We start from the raw sequence: 27,673 nt of genomic DNA, 5'->3' as shown, positions 1-27,673 counted from the left end.
GAAAGCACACTACTTTTAGCGTCATCTTGAAATTTAACGTTAAAAACGGAACATTTCAGCGTGATCTGATTACTTTGGTTTACAGCCAGGTTAAAACAAACAACACAAAACAAATGGGCACGTTGCGTTACATTTTATTTCAACTTTCGTTGTAGACATCATAATAGTTGCCATGATGAACAATTCCTTGTTCTACACTTTTTTATTCGATTTCGATCAGTTCTTTGACACTTAACGAATCTATGGACAAAATTATATACATTGTATATACAGCACAGCAGTATTAACGTCTGCCCGAGCCTCTAACGTTACTACGATCCATGGACGCGAGACATTATTTAAATTAAAACAGCCCCAAATTTGAGAGACAGCTGCTTCAACAATTATGCAATGTAGATATTACTTACCTTGTCCATTTGTCATTCCGAAACAGGTAGCTATCAGTACGACGCAAATGACCCATTCGCAAAGAGGGAATAACCCTCCCTTTGATTCCATCAGTAAAGCCATGACGAATGTGATTTTCTATGCTATCCAAACGGGAAATGCATACGAAACTCAAATTTATGTTAGCCCCTTTAAATGACCTTGCTTCTTCTCATATTGCATATTCAGTGGAAGACAAATCTGACTCATTTCCTTGTGAAACCTCGTTAAAATTTACAATATTTTGAAATCTGTAAAGTGTCCATTGTCCTTTCCTAGCTATTAGGGGATGGTGAACTTAAACTAAAGGAACATACACTTTTGACTATATGTCGTTTGAAGCTACATTTTTGTTAATTGAAATGTGCTTATTCAAGTTCATCATTAAATGACACTTCAGGTTGCAACTGGTCATAGTCGAATTCGGGTAAAGTATAACAGGCCATGAAATAATTTCACTCTTTTAGATAAATTAAACACGCCAATCACTAGTCTCCCTGTCCCCTTGCACAAATCCCTGCTACTGACTCAGATGTGCTTCAAGTATGTAAGACACCACTTTTCGCCTAGAATTAGGTAGGTCCAAGTTACAGAGTGTGCTAATGTATTCACTAAAACCACATGCATCCCATGGCAATAGCACGATGTGATTGCTATTGACAGTTTGAGGGTTACACCTGCAAATATCGGACAGGGTAGTCCACATCACTTATTTCAGAGGATCTTAAGGAATTACAGTCGCTGGGGGCGCTATATTGTATATGAGGTCGATATTTTTGAGGTAGCGGTCTTTGGTCTGGGAATGATTACCTACTCTTGAAGCAAAAAGCACTCTGCAAGACTATTTTGACAAAAATGCAATTACTTGTTAATTCACACTTATGAAATATTTCGAGAGCATTTTTATCAACTACATATGCGTATAGTGAATTCAGGGTAATGTCTAAAAAAAATATTTGGTTCTGGTTGTCCGACCCCACCTAGTTTTTCACCGCCGACCCTAAACTTTCATTAGGTATTCGAGAAAAAAAAATAAAATCGCGCGAAAATTGTGTATTCATGGGATATGGGAGATAAATGGGACATGTGGCAAAAGAGCTACACATAATATGTTGAACATCTACCCCTCCCGCTGTATATTTTGGTTTGTCCCTTACACGACATTGATTTTGCGACTCTACTAGTATACTTTAAAATGTCGCCCTCAACAGTATATCAGTCATAACGGTATCTAGCTGGCAAATGGGATTGACCCGGGCAGATTCTTATTACAACGTCCTCTGAGGCTGAAAAGAATTTTTGTAGGTCGTCTGCCACATTGGGTATACGGTAAGCGTACTTCCTCTGTGTTTCCGTTCTCACACAAACGTATTATTCTCTAGATCTATTGTCAGTTCCTGCAATCGCTCAGCTGCGATTAATACGACTGTCATGTTACTGGCAATAAGATTTTGATTTTGATGCACGCTTTTCTTAGACTCGGTGGATCGACATTCGCTATCCCACGTAGTTCTGGAAATGTACGCGATCCTCCTTGGAACGGCCTCCGTTCTTGTGGAGCGGTATAGACAGAGCTCTGAATATAGAGCTATTTTACAGTTAGAGCCACGTGTACATACAATGACATGCATGACATACATAGATTCCAAACCCGACATGCCGTTGACTCCACACTATGAGAGAGAGAGAGAGAGAGAGAGAGAGAGAGAGAGAGAGAGAGATGCACAAAAATTGAACTAGGTTTGAGTTTTGCAATTATCGAAAAATCATGAAAAAAAGAGAAGTAAACAAATGCGCGGGTAGGGAAACGCCTAAAGAAGCACTGTTTATCACTATAAACTATTTGCAGGGGCCTAGGGGATTTGCAAAATATACGCAGTGTCAAATTCGCGTATGCTCAGATCACACATGGATCACTAGCACTGTAACCATGGAAAAAAAGGGGAGATATCTCCATAACGGTACCACGAAGGAAAGAAAAAGATGTGGGCATCCCAGTCGTAACTTCCTTTCTCTTCCAGTAGTGACGTCGCAACGTTAATAACGTCAAAAATATCTATATAACGCATATGAACAAACGAGTAAAACCTCTCAAAGAATCCCGACATTTGCCTATACGTTTCACTGAAATTCACTGATGACCGAGTTTCGTACCGTCTCAAGATTTACTGCTCACGTCCTCATATCTGATTTCTTGTACTTTGAAAACTGCTGATACGTTCACGGTCAAATGCAAGCTGACACATTTCAATCATCACGTACTACAATATTCGAGGAGAGGGACTGCTGCCAATTGATGAAAATACATTGAATTCAAAAGACTGGAAATTCCAGAAACCTACATGTAGAATGCTCCAAAATCCTGCGGAAATTAAAGTAACAATACTAAAATGATAAGTGTGAATTAGTAACTGTTTCGTTTCAGAACCTTCCGGCGCGGCACAGACCGCCAGTGTATAAGCATTTATTTAATCGTGGCTATCAAGGGTATCTGCGACTTGGATGTGCGACTCGTACAAACTCAAAAATGATATCTGCGACACGGTCGTACGACCACTCATACTACCTGTCTGTGCTCGGTTGCACAACGTCACTGTGACCTGTACAGCTAGCTACGTATTTGTAATTGTACCAAACTATCAAAATCAAAGCTCGCCGACGAAGACTTCGTGTCAATGACATTTGCCATATGTCCAAATCGCAGATACCCATTTTAGGTAACATTAAATACCTCGTATAAGGCTTACTCGCCGTCAAAATCTTTACGTACACACGCCAGGCTTTCGGTCGGTCGGTCGATCGATCGATCATTACATACATTTGAACACACCAAAATCGTCAGACAGATGACAATTTTTTCATCGTGGTTTATATATTGGGCCGTGTTTTGACTGAATCAGGAAATCTCTGTTCAAGACAAAATTCACAAGTAGCGTATACACGTAACATCATGACAACATCACCCATGGCGATCTGAGCTTGCTTTAATTTGTACTTCCTGAATACTTCCATATTATCTCGCATCTCCGATTTCGAGTTGGTTTGAAATGTCTTTGATTTTCCTATATTTTCCTCCCGTGTTCTTAAAAATGTCGGTTTAGGCTGTTTCATGATTGACTAGACTTGTCCTATTTCCCGAAAACAGTCAATATTCACGTGCATGTACTCCTCCGAGTTATGCCGGATGGGTACGATACGAGTATCACCCGAGCTATGTATTTCAATTTTCAAAACAAACCCGTAACAGTCGAGTCTAGTTTTGTTTATCCGCCTGTCTAAGATATCAGTCGATGTGTCTGATAAACAGTGATGTGCTAATAAATATTGAAAGTTATTTTTAATCGAAAGACTTAGCATTTTCAGATGCCAACATGAGCAGTGCGTCAGACAATCAAACGCGAAAGACACCAGTGACAACTAACTAACTAACTAACTAACTAACTAACTAAAAGAAAACGCTTTACATGTAATTTTTGTCGGTAGCAGGCTAGCCGTGTGGAAAGAGTATTTATCTAGCGAGCAATGACACATATCAAACTGAGTAGCACAGAAACGTTTTGGGTTTATTGTAACAACCAAATTCAGCATGACTTCTGTAACAAGGCAACATTTCCCCTTTTGGATTTAATCGTACGTACAGACGTAAGCAGACACTAATTTGTTTTGCCTAAATGTATGTGGCAATGTGTAAAATCACGTAGGTTACCCCTTTCATCGCTCATTCGAAGCTTCAGAAACGAAACAGTAACATGGTGATTCCGTCGTGGTTTAGCCATACGACTACATGTAGTTACGAAATTTCCCGTGTTCGTACCATGCAATGCAGATTCATGTATAGATTTGCTAGTATATATACACTAGTATATATACACAATATACATACACTAGTATTCAAATCATATATATATATATATATATATATATATATATATATATATATATATATATATATATATATATATATATATATATAGTTTTGGTAGTACTGGAACTGTTTCTTGGTTGTAACTCGGAGTTTCACGCATTGCGCGATCATCTGTCTGATGATCGCGCAATGCGTGAAACTCCGAGTTACAACCAAGAAACAGTTCCAGTACTACCAAAACTATTGCGCTCTGCCACTGCGGTATAGAGCACTGTCTTAGCAGATTGATACTCACCGAGTTATATATATATATATATATATATATATATATATATATATATATATATATATTGGGATATTCAGTAAAAGTTCATCTTAACATGTTTGTGGTAAATATTTGCTACGTTGCTATGTGGTTGGCAAGGTTGAAACCTTTCACTCTTGAAGAGAGGGCAGAAGAGAGGGGGGGGGGGGGCAGAGCTCAACGAACAGTCAACGCTTCAGTGTTGCACCTAAACTTAGGTTAGCCAGATATTTAGCGGTATTGTTTTGTTTATTTTTAGCACTTTGTCGTTCCAGGTTTGTTATTTTGTGATTGCAAACATAGACCCTTCAGGCTTCACCAGGGTTTATGGTGCAAACATTTACATGGTAGTTACTAGCTGTGTGACACGCGTACGCACGCACACGCACACACACACACACACACACACACACACACACACACACACACACACGGACACAATGCACAAACACAGACACACACACGGACAAACACACATACACACACACACACATACATACACACACATACACACACACACGGACACTCAGAAACAAAAAAACAAACAAATAAAACTACATTCACTAAATCGTGATCATCAGACTCAAAACAAAAAAGGGTGAATAAAATGTGATGTGTACTTTGCATATAGAAGTGAAATGCCAGTAAAATATGTTATTTTTGAAAATGTTGTCATCTCTAGATCTGGTGTCACTTTGGCTTTAATTTGACCATTGGAGCTGAGGAGGGGGGTACTTTGAACATACCTGTTGTTCAAATATCGGACCTACCACCAGTTAAAATGACTGGATCATTTAATTTAAATTTTCTCTGTTTAAAGGGTACACTGCTATTTTTTAGGGAGTATGTCAAAGATATAGTTGCCTTTTCGTCATTGTGACACACATCGAGTGCGTGTGTGCGCGGGCGTATGTGTGTGTGTGTGTGTGTGTGTGTGTGTGTGTGTGTGTGTGTTTGGAGATGTATCCCTCCCCTAGATTGTTACATGACATAGACTAGTCATGACGTCTGCAACATCAAACACAATTGCGCTTATTTTGAATCACTGGCGTTATTGTGTACTTGCATGTCAGTGATTGGCTGTTGTAGAAATATAATTATATATCAGGTCTGTACTCTTTAGACTGTCGACAGTTTTGCTAGTTTCATCTAAAACAAAGTCGTCGCCTCGCTCCGTATCACTGAATACTAATGCACTAATGCGTACTGATGGGAACTGCGAGAGGCAGTCGTGCCTCAGGCACTCGCTGTTCAATCAGCGAGGCGACGACTTTAGTTTTAAATAAAACGTAGAACAAAAGGCACGAACAACAGTCGACAGTTTACTCAAGCTTAATCCTGCGCTGCAACCACTGTAAATCACTGTATATTATCATTGTAAATACAGCAATATTTAGATACAAAAACGTTACCCACTATTTGTGACTGAGTACGTAATTTATGTACGTACCTTTGGAATTAGCCATAATTTCATGTTTCAATGCGCTTTTATTTTACAGCCTCGTTCCAAAATGAGTTCATCAAAGGTCACTGACACAATCGAGTACAGCGTTCTGAGACTAGAACATGTCGAGGAAGCAGCTTGTGTCTTGTCTAAAGCTTTTCTAGAGGGTGAACGTCTGAATCTTGCGTTGAAAATGCCCTATGAAACCCAGCTTGAAAAGAATCAAATGCTCTGTCAACTTGCTCTTGCAGATGAAGTTTCTTGCGTTGCTATTGATAGTAAATCCGGTAATGTAGTTGGAGCTGCTATCGGGGTGGTTGTCACTGGTGAAGACCACTTGAAAGATGCCAAAAGTCGGGACATTGCAGTTGCGAACCCAGATTCCTGTCCTTTCGCAAGAAGGATACAGCCTTTTCTTCGAGAACTTAACAAATTTTACTACAGACATCCAAAACTTTGCGACAGCAACTTGGACAAAAACTGTAAAATTTTGAAAAACTTCAAAATAGGAGTTCTCCCAGCTTATTATGGACGTGGCATTGGTAAAAAGTTAGCTATTACACAAAACGACTTTGCCAAGCAAAAGGGTTGTGAATTTGTATTTCTTACTTCTACAAGTCCTGGAAGTGAGAAACTATACTTGAAATTAGGCTATGAAGTAATTGGTGAAGTGTGCTACGCAGACTTTGAGGTGGAAGGTGAAAAACCATTTGCTTGCATCACTAATCCATCTTCAGCTAAAGCTATGTTTAAGACATTGTAGATTATACAATGCACGAGCCAAGTTGAACAAAAAATATGGAATATATACTCTGGTCATTCTACATCACGTCAAACGTGACACACGTCTACCACACATGGACAAAGTGTGCCTACATCGCTGGTTCTGTTGTATTCGAAATATGAGTCAAAACGTTTTCATTTCTTTCCCGGATTTTTCTTTAATATTACTGGGTCTGGTATAATTATGTTATTCTCCAATATTTTCCTTCATTCAAACGGAAAATACTAGTGACCCAAGGGTTTCACTACGAGTCTCTAGACAGTTTTATGGCCACTTTACATAATACTTCACGTTCACAAAGAAATTTCCAGTCCCCCTTCCATTTCATGTACATAAAGGAGGCCATACATCTGTTCTTATTAAATGATGAAATGTAATGCAAGTCTCTGTTGTTCCAACATGCTGAGCCACGTGTTATTAATCCAATGCAGTTGTTTCCTTTCTCTGTTTGTAACAGGTTCCGTTCGTCCACGGTCTGATGTCGACAGTTGTACACAAGATTCAAAGTTTTAAAAGAAATATCAATTTGTAACAACCTTCGCCTATGTCTATTTTCTTTGATCAGTCCATAGTTCCTTTAATGAATTTAATAACCAAACGATCAAATGATCCGAAAGAAATGTTGTAAAATTACTGAAGAAATTTGATTTAGTTTTTAATAGTCAATTATATTGTATATGTTTAAATGGATTCGTGTATATATGTATGAATGTGCGTGATGGTATGAATGAGGGTTGTAGCATCAATACTCACACATTCTCACCTCAGATAGCGACAATATTTTTAGACAATAATAGACTAATTGAAACTTGAATACGTGTACCTTGCCTCAGCTGACGCCGAAAGAGCGCCCTCTACCCAAAAGTATAATTCATAGTTATGACTCTTGCCGCTGAAATGACGTTTAGTCCGCGCCAACACTATGAGTGAGGTTACGCATTTATTTTGCTTGCGAGAAAATAGTATCAGACTATATATCAGCGTCGATTTAAACAACAGCACCGACAACAAATCTCGCATACAATTTAGATTTGTAAGTTATGAAAGCCTTAAAATTCACCACAATATTGCAATTTCCATCCCTAATTATTTGGGTAGTCGCCATTTTAATAGTCGAAAATGTTTACGCAATTTATATACAGGTTCACTCAAAGACCACTGTCTACAGTGGTTCACTGGGCCTACATGTAACTTGTAAGACATCCTCAGTTCGCTAGTAGTACGTGTAATGGTGTTTATGGGATACGTTTGTCACCGTCGGTTTCATACAGTCACGTATATACAGAACTGAGCTTACAGGACATCGACAGAGACAGATCTAGAGACGCTGGTTTGTATATGGTAATGATAATCTGATCGCTGTCATGTGACTGCCAATATAGAAATATGAAATTTGGATATCTGAAACTATGATTTCCTATTTCTTATCTTATATTGTTTCGTGAACTCGAGGTGACCCTCCTAGCACTAGTAGTATACCATGTGTGATCATGACCCTCTAGATAGACTTATAGTTTGTTTCATTTGTGACCATGGTAACAGTAACCGAGATTCCTGCTTGTTGCTATACTTTATTTTTTACACCGTACATTGCAAATACGTCTATAACTTTTAATGAATTTTCAATTTACCACTTTGGCAAGCGTAGCATTTCAAATTGTCAAGAATTACTGGTACTAGTAAGTGTATACGTTTATGGTATTGTATCGTAACGACAGTAAATTTAAATGATGGCGGTCAGTTGAAAATAAAATAACCATAAATTACCGTGAGGAAAGGTTCACTTTTAACTGGGAGGGGGGGGGTTCAGGATGATACATTTTCCTAAGAAATGGGGGCGCCCAAATTTGTTCGTGTTTTATGGTGGGGTGGGGGTGGGAGGGGTGATAAAAAGTTAACTAAGCTTAAGGTTACTTGGACTAATATTTGAAGTGACACCAAATGACTGACCACTCTTCTGCTTCTAAATCTTGACCTGTTGAACATAAAGCATATATATGTGAAACTTCTCATCCCCATATAAGCTAATAGGCCTTTCCAAAATCTGCCATGGTGGCACTCTACTTCCTGTCTGTGTATACCTTGGAGGTATATATAGTATAGGTTACTCGGTTAATCATAGAGCACTGCTGCTTTCCTGAACGATGCGAAAGATATTCCTGATTTACACTTCTACAGAATACAAGGAACAAAGCTCTTAACAGTACTATGAGTTGATGATACCTACAATGAGGGCGCTGTATTCTCAATTTCCTCCCCTTGTTTGCAGTCTGCAATGGCTTATTGATATTCTACTAGTATGAGAGTGTTCACTCGTACTCTCAGTTTGAATAAACTTCAAGTGATGTGGCAGAGCAATGCATATTCTCTCATCACAAAGGAAAACGTACTCCTTCGCAAACCGTGACAAACAACGGCTACCGTGGTTAACCCTTGGCCACATACTTTTCAATGTGATAGGGTAAAGGATCTTGCTGTGGTGCGTGTTGTGTCTCTGTTAGGGAACTTTCAGTCATTACACATGTACATACACTACATAATAAACCATTAAAATTAATGTCGGCCCCAGTACTAATCTGTTTTCACCGAAATGCATAAGCTTAATTGTTAAGGTTGCGCGAGTGGTATTTGTCAGATATCAGGATAAGTTTGTCGGCTGAGGTGGAATCTGGAAAAAAAATGATATAGCTCTCATTGCAAGGTTCACCCCCTAAGAGCCCCCCAACTGGACTCTTGATATTGACGAATTGCCGGTAATTAAACTTACAATTTCGATAGACAAATTAAACATTGTTATCATAACCTTAATTCAGTTTTGTTGTACGGAGAAGTGCCGAAATTTACAGGGTGGGCTACATACATTTGCACGACCTCGTTCTTCTGCGATCAGTATTTTGCAGAGGTAGGGGTCACACGTAAAAACAGCTCTCTGAAGGTGAATCTTTCGAAAATTAACAAGATTTAAACTGAATGCCTTCCGTAAACTGAATGCCTTCCGTAAACTGAACGCCTTCCCTAAGGACAGTCTTGAGTTTTTTGTTCCTACACATAATAATAACTTGTTAATGCATAAATGAGTGTGATGATCTCCCAGAAGATAAAAGATAAAACAAACTGTTAATGTAAGTGATCTCTTGCCAATTATAAGATTAGGGGTGTTTTAATTTAGGTAAGAGGAGAAGAATAGAGAAGGTGTCTTTATTTAGTCAATAAAGAGAGAATTGCATACAGCTGAAAGAGAGAAAAGTAGCCAGGGAAAGTAGAAAAACAAGTTTTTTATCACCACACAAAACTCAATGAGCCAATTGATCAATATCACACTCAAAATAAGTTATATTGCACCACAAAAATGATCATTAAATCGGTTAATCATTCAGCCAAAAAATAAATCAATCAATATATCAATCCATTGATCAATCAATTACATGCATGAGATTGTTCTAGGATTAACAATCTACTAACAATGCAAAGATGGTAAACTCTGATAAGACAGTGATAAAGTAGGAAATGGGAAAAAAAACAGTGCGAGTAAACAAAAGTTATGGTGGCAATATTTAAAATTTTGTTTGAAATATAGAGAAAATGATATCAGAAATCCGGAAAATCGATAGAACAAAATTGATATATATTCGTCCTGTACCCGGTGGTTCCGATGCTCTTTACGCCATTTCATCAAAATATAATCAGTGCGCATGCGTTTTTAGAGTTGAAAGAATACATTAAGGAAGGTATGATCTTATAACCTGGCCACGTTGGGCAGCACACGTACGTGTACAAACGACGACAACCGGAAGCGGCGTGAAATTTGAAGTGTTTTCTGTTACTGAAAATACAGGTATGTACGCTACTTTTACTTTCATACTTTCGTGTTTTAGAAAAGTATATGCTGAGACTCCTATTACACGATTTTCCATACCGCTACTCAAAATTTTACATGTTGAATTGAGACTATCGAAAATATCATGGTTTCTTGGTACCATACCAGATGCTGCCAATGCCACCATACGTACATTCATATGTAAAGTTTACATGATATATGGTGTTGCACACACGTACATACGTATCAGTGCTAGCTAGACCCTATCCAATCCTGGTCTCGGCACCAAATTATGTGGGGGTAGGTTCGTAAGAGAGTGAAGGACACACCAGACGTTACGTTAGGGTACTAGGAAACTACTGAAGAACTTTATTCAATCATAAGTATATATCAAGATTACATGATGCGTATGGATACTGTATTTACAAGAAATGATCGCATACTTTGGGAATGGTAAATAGCAACATATGTTTGGGGAATTTATGATTATATGTAATGATCAATGTTAGCACAAGAGATTGTTCAAGACTGAGTCTCCGACATGGTTTCCGACACATACGTATCAGTGCTAGCTAGACACGCGAGAGGCACTTGTGCTTCCGGCACTCGCTGTTCAATCGTTGATAAAACGTAGCAAAAAAGGCAAACCGACTGTCGACAGGTCATTGGGGAGGGGGGGGGGACTAGCCTGCGCTACAACCACTGTAAATCTTAATTGTAAACACATTAATATTTACATATAAAAACGTTACACACTGTTTGTGACTGAGTACGTAATTTATGTAAGTGCCTTTGGAATTAGTCATAATTTCATGTTTCAATGCGCTTTTATTTTACAGCCTCGTTCCAAAATGAGTTCATCAGAGGTCACTGACACAATCGAGTACAGCGTTCTGAGACGAGAACATGTTGAGGAAGCAGCTTGTGTCTTGTCTAAAGCTTTTCTGGAGGGTGAACTTCTGAATCTTGCGTTGAAAATGCCCTATGAAACCCAGCTTGAAACGAATCAAATGCTCTGTCAACTTGCTCTTGCAGATGAAGTTTCTTGCGTTGCTATTGATAGTAAATCCGGTAATGTAGTTGGAGCTGCTATCGGGGTGGTTGTCACTGGTGAAGACCACTTGAAAGACGCCAAAAGCCGGGACTTTCCAGTTGCGAACCCAGATTCCTGTCCTTTCGCAAGAAGGATACAGCCTTTTCTTCGAGAACTTAACAAATTTTACTACATACATCCAAAACTTTGCGACAGCAACTTGGACAAAAACTGTAAAATTTTGAAAAGCTTCAAAATAGGAGTTCTCCCAGCTTATTATGGACGTGGCATTGGTAAAAAGTTAGCTATTACACGAAATGACCTTGCCAAGCAAAAGGGTTGTGAATTTGTATTCCTTACTTCTACAAGTCCTGGAAGTGAGAAACTATACTTGAAATTAGGCTATGAAGTAATTGGTGAAGTGTGCTACGCAGACTTTGAGGTGGAAGGTGAAAAACCATTTGCTTGCATCACTAATCCATCTTCAGCTAAAGCTATGTTTAAGACATTGTAGATTATACAATGCACGAGCCAAGTTGAACAAAAAATATGGAATATATACTCTGGTCATTCTACATCACGTCAAACGTGACACACGTCTACCACACATGGACAAAGTGTGCCTACATCGCTGGTTCTGTTGTATTCGAAATATGAGTCAAAACGTTTTCATTTCTTTCCCGGATTTTTCTTTAATATTACTGGGTCTGGTATAATTATGTTATTCTCCAATATTTTCCTTCATTCAAACGGAAAATACTAGTGACCCAAGGGTTTCACTACGAGTCCCAAGACAGTTTTATGGCCACTTTACATAATACTTCACGTTCACAAACAGATTTCCAGTTCCCCTTCCATTTCATGTACATAAAGGAGGCCATAAATCTGTTCTTATTAAATAATGAAATGTAATGCAAGTCTCTGCTTGCTGTTCCAGCATGCTGGGCCAAGTGTTATTAATCCAATTCAGTTGTTTACTTTCCCTGCTTGTAACAGGTTCCGTTCGTCCACGGTCTGATGTCGACAGTTATACACAAGATTCAAAGTTTTAAAAGAAATATCAATTTGTAACAACCTTCGCCTATGTCTATTTTCTTTGATCAGTCCATAGTTCCTTTACTGAATTTAATAACCAAACGATCAAAGGATCCGAAAGAAATGTTGTAAAATTACTGAAGAAATTTGATTTAGTTTTTAATAGTCAATTATATTGTATATGTTTAAATGGATTCGTGTATATATGTATGAATGTGCGTGGTGGTATGAATGAGGGTTGTATCATCAATACTCACACCTTCTCAACTCAGATAGCGACAATATTTTTAGACAATAATAGACTAATTGAAACTTCAATACGTGTACCTTGCCTCAGCTGATGCCGAAAGAGCGCCCTCTACCCCAAAGTATAATTCACAGCGGTTATGACTCTTGCCGCTGAAATGACGTTTGGGGAACCGTCATTATTTACGACCTGGGGATCGGACTGATTCGGGGGGGGGGGGGGGTCAATCAAAAACTGGTGAGTGAAAGGGGGGGTTACGGAAAACTTGGAAAGTGAAAGGGGGGGGGGGCTACTCAAATTTCTACATGTTGAAATAGCACCAGAAATCTTGAGCATTCGTTTAGTCCTTGAAATTCAAAAATCTCCGGAACGGGAGGGGGAAACCCCTCCCATACCCACCCCACTTGGCTCCCTCAAACTTTGATTCAACTAATACAACCTAATTTAAAATTTTACATATGGTACTACTTTGGGAATAAGCTACATTCATTGTTACCCCTTCCTCTTGAAATATGCTACATCCATAACGTTATAAGGAAATTCAAAATTCAACATAAAAAGTTTGATATTGTATGTATGTATGTATGTATGTATGTATGTATGTATGTATGTATGTATGTATGTATGTAATTAAATATGTATGTATGTATGTATGTATGTATGTATGTATGTATGTATGTATGCATGCATGTATGTATGTATGTATGTATGTATATACATGAGTGTACATGTGAGTGTGTGTGCATGTGGTGTTTCAATTGAACACTCAACCTCAATTTGTATAATGTTTGTAGCACCATTAACCGTTAATGAGTTATGATGACGGTAAAATGGTGAGGGGGGGGGGGGGTTATGAAAAAAGGTTTATGTCAAGGAGAGGGGGGGGGTACGAGAAAATTTTAAGCCAGGTGGGGGGGGGGGCACTCAAAGGATTTTCGAAGCAATTCCTCCGACCCCCCAGGTCGTAAATAATGACGACTCCCTTAGTCCGCGCCAACACTGAGCGTGGTTATGCATTTAATTTGTTCGCGAGAAAATAGTACCAGACTATATAACAGCGTCGATTTCAACAACAGCACCGACAACAAATCTCGCATACAATTTAGATGCAGTGTGTCTATGTTTATTGTCACTGCACTCTGTGTAGCATGTTGGCACTTTATTTGAATTATGAGAATGCCTACATATAAATAACTATTCAGATTCCCAAAGGTGAGACTATCGAAAATATCATGGTTTCCTGGTACCATGCCAGATGCTGCCAATGCCACCATACGTACATTCATGTAAAATGGTGAGGGGGGGGGGGGGGGCTTATGATAAAAATTGATGTCAAGGAGGGGGGGATTCGAAATCATTTTAAGCCAGGTGGGGGGGGGGGCACTCAAATTTTGTGGATTTTCGAAGCAATTCCTCTGACACCCCCCCGGTCGTAAATTGATTACTCGTCCTGCACCCGGTGGTTCCGATGCTCTTTACGTCATTTCATCAAAATATAATCAGTGCGCATGCGTTTTTAGAGTTGAAAGATTACAAGGCCAGGCGACGTTGGGCAGCACACGTACGTGTACGTACGACGACAACGGGAAGCGGCGTGAAATTTGAAGTGTTTTCTGTGACTGAAAATACAGGTATGTACGCTACTTTTACATTCATACTTTCGTTTTTTAGAAAATTACATGCTGAGACTCATATTACATGATTTCCCATTCAGTCGCTTCACGTTCAAGATTGATGGGTGCAGTGTGTCTATGTTTAATATTGCCACTGCACTCTGTATAGCATGTTGGCACTTTATTTGAATTATGAGAATGCTACATATTAAATTCAGATTCCCAAAGCTGAGACTATCGAAAATATCATGGTTTCCTGGTACCATGTCAGATGCTGCCAATACCACCATACATACATTCATATGTAACGTTTACATGATATGGTGTTGCACGCCGTACGTACGTACGTACGTATCAGTGCTAGACACGCATTCAGTCTTGTTGAGTATGGCCTAATAAAAAAAATGTGTGTTCCCATTACTCTCAACTTAAGAATACGTGAGGTAGGTAGATTTTTTATTTTATTTTATTATATATTTTTTTCATGTGTGTGTCTAGTTCAGGTTTCCATTGAGCATTGTTTTCCAAATGGTCTCTGTGTTATTGGTTTCTTCCTATCAGATGTACAGCCATTACAGATTGGAAGCCTATCGGAATAGTTGTATATTGTCTTTTTAAAGTTGATGTCAGTTTTTCCACTACTTCTCCGAGTTCTCACGAGACTTCACAATTTTGCGATTTTACTATTTTTTTAGGGTCGGCACTAAAAGACCAGGTGGGGTCGGGTAACCGGAACTGAACAAACAATTATTATTTTTTGGCCTAATGTATATTTGATTGGCTGTTATTACTATTATTATTATTTATTATTTATTATTATTATTTAAACTTTATTTCGGAGGTACTGTCCAGAGAAGAACAAAAACATACCACAGGAGAACTTAAATATTACATAACAGACAAATACAAACAGACAAAATATTTCAAAAGGTATTATTTTAGAAGAAAACAAATCACCCAAACAATGAAACCGCCCAACAACCAATCTTTGAATCGTTTTTTTTGTTTGTTTTGCATGACAGCGTATCTTTAAGTCTAGTTCCTGTCAGTATCGTTACGATTTATACCACACAGTCTGTTGCTCATACAATTCCAAAGCATACAGTTTTCTTTACAAACAAACAAACAAACAAACAAACAAAACAAAACACTGGCTAAATCTACTGTTAACCCTGTGGTGGTTTTCTATCTACCTCTCTTGGGTATGGTCGTCAATTTTTGGTGTATCATAAGCAGCTTATATTCCCGTACCAGGATATTGTCACAGTTAATCTTCCCAGAGCCTACTCACGGGACTCACGCCAATGTCATGATAATACGTACATGTACCCCTTATTGGACAACATAATTACCTTTCCAATCAAGTTAGTCACTCGTTAGCTCTGGAAACACGTTGTTATGGGCCGTTATACTAGTGTTGTTTTTTATATTTGTTTCGTACGTTGTCGTTTGTTCGCCCAACCAAGTGGTAAACGATGTCTGGAAATCTATGCAATCTTGCCCCACTGCACTGTTAGCTCGCGGTTACCAAACCCCATAAAAATAGCGGGTGCTCACGTGCATATATCGACGCACCGTATGGTTTGTACTGCATGTATATATGTGTGTTCAAACTCAGACCATGAAACAAACAAACCATTTTAGTGGTGCGAGGTTCAAATAAGTGTGTCAAGCCGTGGTCAGGAGACCTTTCAAAGACCCAACAATTTGTTTAAATGCAAATGTCAATATGAGAACCAAATTTATCACACTTGCGACGGTGAAAGGTTTGACACTCTTTTGTATCTCAGAAACAGCGAAATGGCGGCTGAAGTCCCAGATACACGTCACACGGTACCAACACCCGAGTAATTATACTGACAGTATATTACTCCAAGCTACACCATACACTCACTCACTCACTCACTCACTCACTCACTCACTCACTCACTCACTCACTCACTCACTCACTCACTGTGTGTGTGTGTGTGTGTGTGTGTGTGTGTGTGTGTGTGTGTCTGTCTGTCTGTGCATGTGTATGTGTATGTATATATGTGTGTGTATGTATGTATGTATGTATGTATGTATGTATGTATGTATGTATGTATGTATGTATGTATGTATGTATGTATGTATGTATGTATGCATGCATGCATGCATGCATGCATGCATACATGTATGTATGTATGTATGTATGTATGTATGTATGTATGTATGTATGTATGTATGTATTTATTTATTTATGTATGTCTGTCTGTTCTATTGTCTGGGGGGGGGGGGGCTACTTGATAAATGACCATTGCATCGTTATTCCGGAAAGAGTATTTAATTTATTATAAACCAGCCAGAAAGTAATTATTTCCCCCGATTATCTGCAAAATGAGTTACGGTTCACTGAAATATTCACCCGGTGACATGCTTACCTTTATACTGAAAAACAGTCCATGCAGTTAGGCTCAGAAATTACTATGATTGATTTTACTGGATATATGATGCTTGTATATATTTCTGATGTTCTAGTCGGGTTTCTAGTCGCATTATGACTTACCCACGATAAGTTAGAATATTAATAATGCATCGTGAATAGCCAGAGAAGACATGACATGCGACGTCATAATTTTGACATCCCGTTTGTGGTTTTCAAGAACACACAAATTGTCATCGGTGTCGAGTTTTGCATGCTGAAACAGTAGCAATTATCTGAATTAATGTCATTGTTATTGGTGTCAAATTTCCGAAGTTTTAAAACTAGTAAGTGAATGAAGATTTTCACTACAAGTGTACGATACTAGCCTGGGATTTTATCGTAAACAACATGGTTGACTCAAGGTCGTTGGCATAGCGAGCCTGTGCACTGTAGTGTTATCGCATATCGTTCATATTGACTGGCGCGTAACTAGCTTCGGGGAAAACCAATGCCCCAAATATAAAGTTGCATTATAAATTGTGAACAGAGCATACGAAGGTTCTGCATGTATTTTGAATACATCTTACGTGACTTATGAATAGACTGCGACAGACAGCTGCTTGGCGAGGCTTACTACTACGTAATGCTATATCTCAGAGTCTTATTATGTGTGACCGTTCCTGACATTTGCGAATTGCAGGGTGTTGGAAATTGTATGTACAATACACATGATACATCAATATGTACTTTTATGGTCGACACGATGAGGTCATCCACGGGTCATCTGTCAACCAGGTCGCGTCATAGTTAATCTGATTTATATGTCAAGACTGGCAAAAGGCCATACATACTAAACAACAACAACAGCTGTGTGTTTTATGTGTCTATAGACTATACATGTATTTGTAAAAGGGTAGGGTCTCAAGTATCAAAATATTATTGTTTAATATCAAGACGATGTTTTCGAGAGAAGTTATGAGAACTGCTGTTTTACCGTAACACTGAGTTTTTAAAGTCTTTTATATATGTCCATATTTGTATGCAATGCTTTGCTCTGCTTGTCATTGTACTAATGGAAAAACAGACACAGTTCAATTTTCCCATGAATACCAATGCTATTTCAATATGTAGAATAGAATAGAATAGAACAGAATAGAATAGAATAGAACAGAATAGAATAGAACAGAATATAATATAATAGAATAGAACAGAATAGAATAGAATAGAACAGAATAGAATAGAATAGAATAGAATAGAATAGAATAGAATAGAACAGAATAGAATAGAATAGAACAGAACAGAACAGAATAGAACATAATAGAATAGAATAGAATAGAACAGAACAGAATAGAATATAATAGAATAGAACAGAATAGAATAGAATAGAATAGAATAGAATAGAATAGAATAGAACAGAATAGAATAGAACAGAATAGAATAGAACAGAATAGAATAGAATAGAATAGAATAGAACAGAATAGAATAGAATAGAACAGAACAGAACAGAATAGAACATAATAGAATAGAATAGAATAGAACAGAACAGAATAGAATAGAATAGAATAGAATAGAATAGAGCAGAATAGAATAGAACAGAATAGAATAGAATAGAATAGAATAAGTGAAATTTTTGTTCCTCCCTTCCTCTTACAAAATTTCTCTATTAAGCATCTCTTATAAACTTCATGTTGTATCTTACAAAATATTACTATTGAAAAATAAACATTGACATGCTATAATGTGTAGTACAGAGAATCCTGGTAAATATAAATGAGTGCAATCACATACAAATCAGTCAAGGTTACTTCATAGTGAGATTAGCATTATTTGTTTTGTGTCAATCTTAAACAAAGTTTAGGCCTAAAAATATAATTGTTTTGTTCTAGTTACCCGAACCTAGCTTTTCACTGCCAACCCTAAAAATTTTTTTATGCCTTTGAGAAAAATATAATAAAATGGTGGATGCGAAATCTACAATCAACTTAAAAAAGACAATCTAAAACTGTTCTTCCAATCTGTAATGGCAGCACATCTGATAGGATGAAATAAACAACACAGAGACCATTTGGAAAATAATAAAAAACCAGAACTAGGCACTCACACAGTGAAAAAAAAAATATAATAAAATAAAAATAAGAAATCTTCCTACCCCACCTATTCTAAAATTGAATGTAACCGGAAGCACACAATTTTTTTTATTAGACTTTAGTAAATACAACGTTCACTACATTGTGTTCATTTGTGTCATTTGCAATTAGGACAGTGGCATTCTCAATTAAAAGCTAATAATACAAGACAAGACTTGCCATAATGTCAGCCTCAGAACAAGAAACAGGCCAACAGTTGAAGGTAAGCATACAAAACTCCATATACATTGTTAATTGATGTCTAGTCTCAATTTTACTGTGTTTGCTCTTTCACTTTACCATTATTATATTATTATATTATAATAAACAGTTCACAGTGAATAAACCACTTATGGTTAATTTGGCAAACTGAGCAACAATCCAATGAACTACCTTTGCATGTGTAGATGGAAACATGAGTAGAATTATTTGTAAGTGCATGAGGAACATTATATATTTCTCTCTGTATGTCACTCTAGATGTCTCTATATCTGTCTGTCTGTCTGTCTGTCTGTCTGTCTGTCTGTCTCTGTCTGTCTCTCTCAGTCCCTCTCTGTCTGTCTGTCTCTGTCTGGTCTGTCAGTTTGTCTGTCTGTCTGTCTGTCTGTCTGTCTGTCTGTCTGTGTCTGTCTGTCTCTCTCTCTGTCTGTCTCTCTCAGTCCCTCTCTGTCTGTCTGTCTCTGTCTGGTCTGTCAGTTTGTCTGTCTGTCTGTCTGTCTGTCTGTCTGTCTGTCTGTGTCTGTCTGTCTGTCTGTCTGTCTGTCTGTCTGTCTGGTGCTCTCTCTCTCTCTCTCTCTCTCTCTCTCTCTCTCTCTCTCTCTCTCTCTCTCTCTCTCTCTCTCCAATCAGTTAATATATACATTGTAATATATGCATTGTACAATATATATACAAAATTTCTTCTGTTTCCTACAAATTGTTTATTCACCTTTTTTTGTTTATTTTTGTAGTATAATTTAGTTAACAACAACAAGGGTTGGAATAGCAAGCACAAGTTGCAGTTAAAAAAAAAGTACCAACATTTCCATCTTTAATCTGTAATTTATACTAACACAGTGCTATGATTATGTTCAAATAATTGTTTTTCCTTGCATGTGACAAAATAACTCGATACCCTTTACCAGGGCATGGTAACGGCTTCGTCAGTTATGTACAATGATTTTGTAAATGCCTGGGAAATTGTCTATCATCATGACCAGTCCATATCTTCCTCATTGTACAGAGAGGTATGACTATTATAATGAGCCAAAAGAAATTGCAGTCATATCACATCACTATCAACATTTCAAATTTAAAAAAAAAAAAAAAAAATTTTCATGAACTCAAAAATCATCTGTGTGGTATATCTGTGTACATGGTCATAATTCACTTCAAATCATAACTAATTCTTAGGCTTTAACAAAAGGGATTAATCTGTATATGTGCTTGGGCTTTTTATAGTACAAAAGCTGTTTAAATATTTGTTGGCAGATAAAAGCCTCAGCCTCAGAAAAACATTAATAAATGCAAAATCCACCCTGGCAATAATTGGTAGTGCTAAGTAATGTTTCTGGCTTAAATGTATTAAAAAATGGCAATCAAATGTTTGATTTCAAAGATTTCACCACCCCACTAAGTGGGCCACTATGGTATAATTGAGTTTAATATCGTGCAATAAGTCACAGTTAGCCAACCAAAGTCACTAGATTTAATGTTCACTCCATTACTGTGGCATTATGATGCAAATTACCATGCAATTTGCCATTTTCCCCATTAATTTGTCACTCAGTCACTGGAAGTTAACAAAGAAAATGACATTTCATTTAGAATGAATCACCACAATTTGATATATTTACACCTTTGCTAGCTTTTATCGTTATTTCTTATAAAACTATTGTGTAAAATGGTTTGTGTAATTCATATTGATATGAATAATGTATTTCTTGGATAAATAAAATTGAAATTTACTGAAAAACTGATAAAATCATCAATAAAAATATATATTGTATACATAAACTTGAAGTATATGTGAAATGTCTATGTTGGTGTAAACAGGGCTCAATTCATAGAGCGGTGTAAATAACACAGTATCACGCAAGATACTCCAGAGCCGTTACACAGAGTTTGACGCAGTGATGATCGCAACAGCTCAAAACACTGTGTAATTAGCTCCTGAGTATCTTGTTTGATATTGTGTTATTTATATCTACCGTATAAAACTTATTGCACTACATATGGCTATAACTTAAGTATAAGTTCCCAAACAGTAGGGCTTCAGTTTCCATATCACTTTGATTATTTATTAATTTTCTTATATCTTCCTTTGCTGACCTTTATTTCGTCAGACATTAAGACGCCTATCATACTATAAATACATCCCTATATATCTTATGGGGGGGGGGGGGGTCCCTGACCTGTGTATTGATAGTTCAGAAATGTATACACATCATATCAAGTGGATGTTAGCTTATCTCATCAAACTTGTCAGACACTTTAAAAGAATAAATACAGTAATCTGTGGTATATCTGATAATACTAACAAACATGTTTTCTTGACCATGAAGTGGGTCAATATATGCAACTAGTCTGGTCACCCAGATTCCTGCCACTGGGGGCTATGCCTATGAGACCTCCCCAAGCGAGAGTCTGGGGAAACAAGTTTCAAACTCGCTTGCATCGGAAGTACCGATCAGAGCAATGCATGCTGGGGAATACTTCACTTCCAAAATTGTAGGCTAAATGATTGATTGACTTGGAAGAAATGTATTGTGTGTGCCTGGCACAGGGTAGTTGAAACAAGGTTTCCCCAGACTCTTGAATGGGTGGTCTCATAGAAGCGCCCCACCAGTGATGAGAGTTTGGATATTAAAGACTATCTATACCAGTTTCTGTGTATTCAAATTAATTAGATCAGCAACTGTTTGCTAGTTTGGGACTCTGTGTTTGTGTGCTCTGTGGCCAATTGTTGTTTAAAATATGTGTAAAGGCACCCCATTGTTTCTCATTACCCCATCAACCTAATGTTAATGGAATTTAACCAATTTTTGTTTGTTAATAACACCATCTATGAATCAGACAATGTTATAAATAATCTTTTTTTTTATACTGGATAGTTCTTTAAGTATATAAACACTTGTCTCCCAAGAAGTCCAGTGAGGGCCATGGGATCAGTGTTAATGCAGGAGGAAACCAGAGTACCTGGGGAAAACCTGCATTGTTCTGTAGAGTCAAACTGAACGACACTCTTGTTATTACAGCATGGTAAATTTGACTTGATCAAACTATGAATTGGTTCGAACCCCCAGTCACAGTGGTAAGAGGCAAGTGGTTTAACCACTCGGCCACCGACAACCCTGGTGACATCACAATGGCATATTTATGTAAAAAAATCATCGGTTATCACTAAAGTTCCTGACCTTTAAGTTTGATATATATTAGTTTAGTTTATGTTATCTGTATGAATTTAATTGCCATTTGTGATACGTCCAGATTGTTAAATATGATTATGAATTGAAAGCATACATACAAATTCCCCAATCATGCCAGGTGTTCAGTTTGAAGTTTTATGATAAGAAACATAAAAAATGTAAAAAGTTTATCATATTTGGAATTCTTGTTACCTGAAATAGAATATTACTGCCTTAGGTGCACATGAAAATAACGAACATTTCTTGGTCAACACCATATAATTTCCACGCCATGTGCTTCACATGCATTACTATATATAGGCATGCATGCGAGTAAGTTGACCTTCTTGTTCTATTTTGACCCTCCTATTTTGACCCTCTAGCATGAAGTCAAATGCTATTGCAGATACTGGCTGAGAATTGTTATTAGGACTGTTGTGCCTAGATGCAAAATTTGACAATAAATGGGAAGAAAAGTGTTCCTGGAAAAGAATTTAAATTACTGATATTTTGAGCAAAAGAGTGGTAGGGGGTGACCCATTGCTACAATATAAGTCAATTAGTGTAGAATCCAAAATAAGTGTCAGTTAATTAATACCAGTCACTCAAAAGGTTACTTTATATAGATAAAAACAGCTTTTTATTGTTTTGTCATCTTTAACTGTGCTGTTTAATGTGTGTGTATGTGTTCGTTCTGTTTTGTTTTTGTCCTATTGCGGTCTGTGTTAGTTAAATTGTCTGTTTTGTTATTATGTTACTTGCTGCTTTGACTGCTTTTTCTGCTTTTACATTTACATTTCAGTTGCCATCACCATCTGTTATTTTTGGTAATATATTTGTGTTTATGTTGTTATATATCTCCTTGTAATAAATCTGTTCTACTTGTCTGTAAATGTAGATTGGTCTATAAGATTATAGTGAAGAGACATCATCCAACAAATCTGTTTAGGGAGTATTAGCTCAATAGTAAATTAAAACATGATTTTTGATAAGATATCTTATTTTTTAGTTCATCAGATTGTAATGAACTCCGATATTAGTATTCATATTTGTGTGGTTGAAAGAATAAAAAACTACATCATGTACTGATGAAGTGATTTTGCACCTTCAATTATGTATGTATGTATGTATGTATGTATGTATGTATGTATGCATGCATGTATGCATGTATGTATGTATGTATGTATGTATGTATGTATTGATTGAGTGCATTTAGTCAATTCACTGTTTTTAATTGAAAAAAATATACTCGATTAGTCAATTACTCTTATTACTTATCAATCACATACTCATATTGAATTCCATTTCACATTTTTGTTGTCAAACTTACAATGCCTTTCAATACTTAAACACAAAACATTCTGTGAGGAAATTAACATTACAAAGTTCACTATTTCTTCACTGAGGCCACTGTGTGACATTTGAATAGTTCCTTTTGAATTAACAAAAATACTCATAATGAATGACATTCTAAGGTTTTGTTGTCATTCTTTATAATGCATTACCAGTACTTAGACACAGACAGCATTCTGTGAATAAATTATCATTATACAAAGTTCATAATATTTCTTATTGAGTCCAAGTTCCTTTTGAAACTAACAAAAATACTCATAATGAATGACATTCTACAGTTTTGTTGTTATATAATGCATTATCAGTACTTAGACACAGACAACATTCTGTGAATAAATTAACATTACAAAGTTCATAATATTTCTTACTGAGTCCAAGTTCCTTTTGAAACTAACAAAATTACTCATAATGAATGATATTCTACAGTTTTGTTGTCATATAATGCGTTGTTAGTACTTAAACACAGAAAATATGCTGTGAATAAATTATCATTACATAGTTCAATATTTTTTCAATATGTGAGATTTGAATAGTTCATTTTAGAGTTAACAAAATAAATATGTCTTCATCCATGAGTTGCATATACTATTTATTGGTATGGTTCAGTTGAAACAGTAATATACTATTTATTGATATGGTTCAGTTGAAACAGTTGATGGGTGTCTAAAGTTGTTATAAAATAGCTTTGGATGATGTCTTTTCATTTTAAACTCAATGAAAGTCATGTAACTATTTTCTGAAAAAAGGTTTGGAAATAATAGGTGCTCATAATGGTGGTACTAGTGGTGGTGGTTGTGTAGTAATGGTAGTCCTAGTAGTAGTAGTAGTAGTAGTAGTAGTAGTGGTAGTAGTAGTAGTGGTAGTAGTAGAAGTAGATGTAGCCATAGAAATGGTTGTATGGTATCTCAGTACAATATGTATTAAATGTACCTGAGTCCCTCAAATTTTTTATCAGGGTTCCCCTCTAAAAGTAATTTTCTAGGTGTATTGAAATCTATGACAGTTTTACCAGATTCCCCACCCTTCTATTACTGACATTCCCAAATCTTGGCTAAAGCACTGTGATCAGCTATTCTATTTCATTTCACATTTTCAAGGTATATTAAGCATCTGAACAAACTCAAATCAAAGAATTAGTTTGGGATTAGTATAGGACAGTTTGATTGTTAGCTGTGGTCTGTTTGTTGACATGTAATAACTGTTTGTATGTTTGCAGCATGTTGAAGGAGAAGCTGACATTAGTTCTCACCAGTTGTTAGAATCAGGAGCTGTAAGTTATGTTTTTTTTTATCACATTCTAATCTAATCTAACCTAAACTTATCTAACCTAAGCTAATCTAATCTAATCTAATCTAGTAATATTATCTAATCTAGTAATCTAATCTAATCTAGTAATCTAATCTAATTTTAAAAAAGATTATCACTATTCTTAATACAAATTTTCTAGCATTTGATGTATTTATTTTAAATATTTTTTTTATTTTGTATAAAAATATAAATGGTTTATTCAGTCGTTATGATCTAAAATTATGCATATTTACATAGGTATGCATACATACATACACACATACATACATACATACATACATACATACATACATACATACATGCGTACATACACACACACACACATACATACATACATACATACATACATACATACATGCATACATACATACATACATACATGCTTGCATACATACATACATACATACGTACGTACGTACATACATACATACATACATACATACATACATACATGCATACATGCATACGTACATGCATATGTGCACTCATGTGTGAACATGCATGAACACGTACATGCGTACATGCACACATGCACACATGCACTCATGTGTGAACATGCATATACACGTACATACAAAAATGCACACTCACTTGCAAGCATGCTAGAAAGTGATATGATTTCATTCTTATAATTCAATAGAGTGCTAGTGGTAAAGATGCTGTACTTGATGTACAAATTATTGATGATACAACACCATCATTGAAAGACAAGCCAGAGGATTGCCAACAATATTCATGGTTTGCTGCACTGTGTTGTTGCTTTTTGATTGGAATACCTGCAGTACGTTATTCTAAACAGGTTAGTCTTTGGTTATACCATGACGACGTTTGCTCTAACTGTTTCGTAATTATGTAATATGAGATTCATGTTTGTCATCATTTGATAAGTGCAGAGCATTATGTATGGGGGTGGGGGGTGGGGGGGGGTGTCATTCATTTATTTACTCAAGTCTGTGAAATGATATGTAACATTACTGCTATTTGTTTCATATCCTCAATCCCATATGTGCAAACTGTAATACACAGAAACATGTTTACATACAAACTCAGCCTTCCATCCATCCATCCATCCTTCCATATACTGGTATTCCCTCCATCCCTTCCTCAGAGTCACACCCATCCACCCACCCACCGACCCACCCAACCATCTCTCCATTCATCCATCTGTCCATTTAATCATCTCATGTATATAAAGTGACATGCAAATAAAAAATCTAAATTTTGGGTTTCCAATGAATTATCATTTGTAAACTATAATTCAACAAACGCTTTTGCATTTCCAGGCACGAGAGGCTTATCGACAAGGTGACATTGAAGGAGCACAGAAGGCGTCAATTTCTGCCAAACGTTGGACGGCTGTGGCGATAGTCATTGGAATGCTCATTTGGTACACTTTCATGTTTTACATAATTTTTTCAAACTTCAAATTCAAAGATGACGAAAAAGAGGAGTAAGCTCTGTGTTCCAAAGAAATCAACAATGTGCTCACATAAAACTAACTTTTTATTCAGTCAGTTTTTTTCTTTAGTGTTATTGTACTAGCAGTGGTATTCTTCAAAATAAGTATAAATGTTGTATTTCAATATGAAATAGATAGGTACACAACATGTTTTAGCATGCTAAGCTCTGTGTAGAACGATTCATAGTATATCTGACTGTAGCAGTTGAAAGCTTTCAGTATATGGGTTGATATTTTAGTAATATACATCTGTACAAGGTTAGCTAGTAGCTAGCTTTCCCCAACTGTAAAGTGCATTGAAAAAAGTCCCACCACATAAAGGAAGGTAATCTAAATTGAAAATATAAACTTAAAACTATATTATTTCTCTTTTGAACACATTTTGTTCGCTATCTGGTGTGCATGCTCAAATGTTGCTGATTGCGGTATCAACAAAAAGTACAGTTTGTTATACCACAAGCAAGCAGGTTTGAATGTAGAAATATGGGTTTTATACCACGGTTCTTTTGATCTTCATCATTTGCTCTGTCTTGTTTGGAATGTGAGGCAAAATGTGAAAAAAATGCAATAAATCTTCCTGGTTTTTCAAAAATTAGGATTGTGCAGATACATATATTATTCAACATTATTTTTCTTCATTCAGCCAGAGAACATTTGTGTACTAAAGGGGTTTGTCATTTCTTTTGGAAAATATTTGGGAACTAAGGGATTTGTCACTTCTTGTCTTTCGACTCTAAGTGACAAGGCCCCTTAGGTCACTTGTATTTCTTTGACTAAACAAAAGACATTGTCTGATCTGAGAATAGTATCTAATTGTCATACATATATATATATATATATATATTATATATATTAACCAAAATATGTGGTTCTAGTAATGGCTAACATTGATGTTTATTTTTGTAAGAAAGGAAGAAAGCAATGTGTCACCACATCATAACAATGAATATCAAAGATTTTGTTACCACATGTAAATACAAAACTTATCATCCCCATAATCCAAGGTTTATACTGTGCTGTATGTTATGAATAATATATGAAAACATGAAACATGTATTTTCTTTCTGTGATTATAGTTGATGTGGAA

General features: G+C 36.5%; 4 protein-coding genes across 6 annotated transcripts in view; 3 read left to right on the top strand and 1 right to left on the bottom strand.

Moving 5' to 3' along the window:
• LOC144436141 (uncharacterized) overlaps positions 1-694 on the bottom strand; it is a 20,391-nt gene extending 19,697 nt beyond the window's left edge. The window contains exon 1 of one of the 2 annotated variants that reach the window (XM_078124841.1): positions 408-694. In XM_078124841.1, the coding sequence (XP_077980967.1) occupies positions 408-510 (103 nt within the window). In that variant the 5' untranslated portion in view covers positions 511-694. The remainder of the gene's footprint in view (positions 1-407) is intronic. The other variant, XM_078124842.1, reaches the window with a different exon arrangement.
• Positions 695-6,106: 5,412 nt separating this feature from the next.
• On the top strand, positions 6,107-6,802 carry LOC144436926 (uncharacterized). Its single transcript, XM_078125793.1, has one exon. The coding sequence runs from the start codon at positions 6,107-6,109 to the stop codon at positions 6,800-6,802; it is 696 nt and encodes a 231-aa protein (XP_077981919.1).
• Positions 6,803-10,530: 3,728 nt separating this feature from the next.
• LOC144436620 (uncharacterized) lies at positions 10,531-12,846 on the top strand. Its single transcript, XM_078125446.1, has 2 exons — positions 10,531-10,658; positions 11,480-12,846. Exon 2 carries the CDS (start codon positions 11,492-11,494, stop codon positions 12,185-12,187), a length of 696 nt encoding a protein of 231 aa, XP_077981572.1. The 5' UTR covers positions 10,531-10,658; positions 11,480-11,491; the 3' UTR covers positions 12,188-12,846.
• A 1,636-nt stretch (positions 12,847-14,482) lies between these two features.
• Positions 14,483-27,401, top strand: LOC144436637 (proline rich transmembrane protein 1B-like). 2 transcript variants are annotated; one of them, XM_078125468.1, is made up of 6 exons: positions 14,483-14,586; positions 19,213-19,303; positions 20,205-20,306; positions 25,036-25,089; positions 25,768-25,926; positions 26,411-27,401. In XM_078125468.1, the coding sequence occupies exons 2-6, from the start codon at positions 19,265-19,267 to the stop codon at positions 26,579-26,581; spliced, it is 525 nt and encodes a 174-aa protein (XP_077981594.1). In that variant the 5' UTR covers positions 14,483-14,586; positions 19,213-19,264; the 3' UTR covers positions 26,582-27,401. The 2 variants fall into 2 exon arrangements, with proteins under 2 accessions (XP_077981594.1, XP_077981595.1); XM_078125469.1 differs by lacking the exon at positions 20,205-20,306.
• The last annotated feature ends 272 nt before the right edge of the window (positions 27,402-27,673 follow it).

This window comes from Glandiceps talaboti, chromosome 6, assembly GCF_964340395.1.
Source record: "Glandiceps talaboti chromosome 6, keGlaTala1.1, whole genome shotgun sequence".
NCBI lineage: Eukaryota > Metazoa > Hemichordata > Enteropneusta > Spengelidae > Glandiceps > Glandiceps talaboti.
This window is presented reverse-complemented; position numbering and strand designations above follow the sequence as displayed.

Bases quoted from the DNA above. Each gene is read 5' to 3' on its own strand.
- LOC144436926 (XM_078125793.1), top strand. From the start codon at position 6,107: ATGAGTTCATCAAAGGTCACTGACACAATCGAGTACAGCGTTCTGAGA.
- LOC144436620 (XM_078125446.1), top strand. From the start codon at position 11,492: ATGAGTTCATCAGAGGTCACTGACACAATCGAGTACAGCGTTCTGAGA.
- LOC144436637 (XM_078125468.1), top strand. From the start codon at position 19,265: ATGTCAGCCTCAGAACAAGAAACAGGCCAACAGTTGAAG. The intron at 19,304-20,204 runs GTAAGCATACAA...ACCCTTTACCAG, and splicing joins AAACAGGCCAACAGTTGAAG to GGCATGGTAACGGCTTCGTC. The intron at 25,927-26,410 runs GTTAGTCTTTGG...TTGCATTTCCAG, and splicing joins CAGTACGTTATTCTAAACAG to GCACGAGAGGCTTATCGACA.